We start from the raw sequence: 1,783 nt of genomic DNA, 5'->3' as shown, positions 1-1,783 counted from the left end.
TAGTCGGGAAAGTTCGGTTGGTGCCGCTTCGCGCTCCCCCTTCCCGCACTCCGAACTGCAGTTGCTTGGAAGTTAGAGGGAGAACCTGGTTAAAAGCGAGTTAGTTGCTTCGTGGGAAGGGGGCGAGGTGAACTCCCCAGACGTAAATGGATGTGCGGTTGGGAGCAGTCCAAATCTGGCTGGATGCGAGGCAGCCCCCCATCCTCCCCAGCTAGAATAGACGGAAGGTACAGGGGAGCCGCCGGGAAGGGGACAGCCGCGGGTCGCCCCGGGGCTAGATATGAGTTAGTGGCACGGTGCCGTTCACAGAAGTCCCGGCGCTCTGATAGTGTTGGTGGACGCTGTGTAGCCGGGTGCCCTGGAGCGTCGACGGGTCCGCCGCGTCTCCCCCCGGGGGCAGGTACATGCTGATCATATCCCTCAGGTCTCCCAGGCAGGCCCGCTGGGAGTGCGAGGCAATGGCCGGCGGCGGCGAGCTGGGCTCCGATTTCACCACCGAGCCCATAGTCCCCAGGCTCATGGAGTGCCCCGACGGCTGCTGCCCGTAGGCGGCGGCGGCGGCGGCGGCGGCCGCGGGGGACATGCTGTAGGTGGAAGCGGCTGCGCTCATGTAGGGCTGCGCGCTCGACATGATGGGGCTGTATTGGAGGCCGCTCACGTCGTAGCGGTGCATGGGCTGGAGCTGCGCGTTGCCCATGGCCGGGTGCTGGCTGTAGCCCAGCTGCTCCGGCATCAGCGAAGCGTACGCGCCGTTGGGCCAGCCATTCATGTGCGCGTAAGAGTCCAGGCGCTGCCCGACCCCGACGGGGCTACTTACTGCTCCTCCACCGGCGCCGCCAGTCGCCAGAAGGTTGCCCGGTAAAGAGTATTTGTCTTTCTTGAGCAGCGTCTTCGTCTTCCGACGGGGACGATATTTATAATCCGGATATTCCTTCATGTGGACTGCTCGGAGCCGCTTAGCCTCGTCGATGAAGGGCCGCTTCTCCGAGTCGCTCAGCAGCTTCCAGTCGGCTCCCAGGCGCTTGGAAATCTCCGAGTTGTGCATCTTGGGGTTCTCCTGGGCCATTTTGCGCCTTTGGCCCCGCGACCACACCATGAAGGCGTTCATAGGCCTTTTCACCCGGTCCTGGTCCGTCCCGCCGTTCCCTCCGCCGCCTCCTCCTCCTCCTCCGCCGCCGCCACCTCCGCCGCCCCCGACTCCTTTGCCGGCGCCGCCCGGGACGCCGTTCCCAGCAGAGCCGCCTCCGGGGTTGGGCTGGGGGGGCTTAAGCTCACCCTCCAACATGCTGTACATGGCCGGAGCCGGGAGGAGATGCGCCAGCGTGGCTGTGCAAAGGGGGGCGAGTCAGGCCTGGAGTAGAACAATCGAAGCCCAGATTTGGTCCACCTCCCTGCCTTTGCGCACTTCTCCGGTAGCTCAGCCCCTCGGAGAACCAGGAAGGGACCCTCGACGGCTCCAACAGCAGCCCGAAGTTGTGCGTCTCCCCAGCCCGCTTCCAGCTAAAGGCTTTCTCTGAGGGGCTCTTGATTGACGGCCTATAAATGAGAAGTCGGCAGCCAATCAGCGCGCAGACCCCGACAGGCCCCTGACGCAGAGTAATTGACCGGGCTGGGCGTGCTCCCCCCGCCCCCCGTCCAGCTTTCCAAAGTTACAACTTTCGGGGCTCCGGTTCCCTCTCCGGCTCTGTTGCGCCTTCCAAATTACGGGCATGGCTAGGCCAAAAGGGTTCGCGTTCTGTATCCTGAACATGTTGCATGATTTAAACAGTCAAAACAGGACAAT

At 63.5% G+C, this 1,783-nt stretch overlaps 1 protein-coding gene across 2 annotated transcripts; it reads right to left on the bottom strand.

Moving 5' to 3' along the window:
* Positions 1-274: 274 nt before the first annotated feature.
* On the bottom strand, positions 275-1,321 carry SOX3 (SRY-box transcription factor 3). Of its 2 annotated transcripts, XM_054996857.1 has the most exons (2): positions 1,225-1,294; positions 275-1,155 (listed from the first exon to the last, which is right to left on the bottom strand). In XM_054996857.1, exons 1-2 carry the CDS (start codon positions 1,292-1,294, stop codon positions 275-277), a joined length of 951 nt encoding a protein of 316 aa, XP_054852832.1. The 2 variants fall into 2 exon arrangements, with proteins under 2 accessions (XP_054852832.1, XP_054852833.1); XM_054996858.1 differs by having other exon boundaries at positions 275-1,321.
* Between the last annotated feature and the right edge of the window lie 462 nt (positions 1,322-1,783).

Source organism: Eublepharis macularius, chromosome 13 (assembly GCF_028583425.1).
Source record: "Eublepharis macularius isolate TG4126 chromosome 13, MPM_Emac_v1.0, whole genome shotgun sequence".
Lineage (NCBI taxonomy): Eukaryota > Metazoa > Chordata > Lepidosauria > Squamata > Eublepharidae > Eublepharis > Eublepharis macularius.
Note: the sequence above shows the minus strand (reverse complement) of the source record. Positions and strands in the feature narration are given on the sequence as shown.

Coding starts and splice junctions, on each gene's coding strand:
- SOX3 (XM_054996858.1), bottom strand. CDS start 1,294: ATGTACAGCATGTTGGAGGGTGAGCTTAAGCCCCCCCAGCCCAACCCC.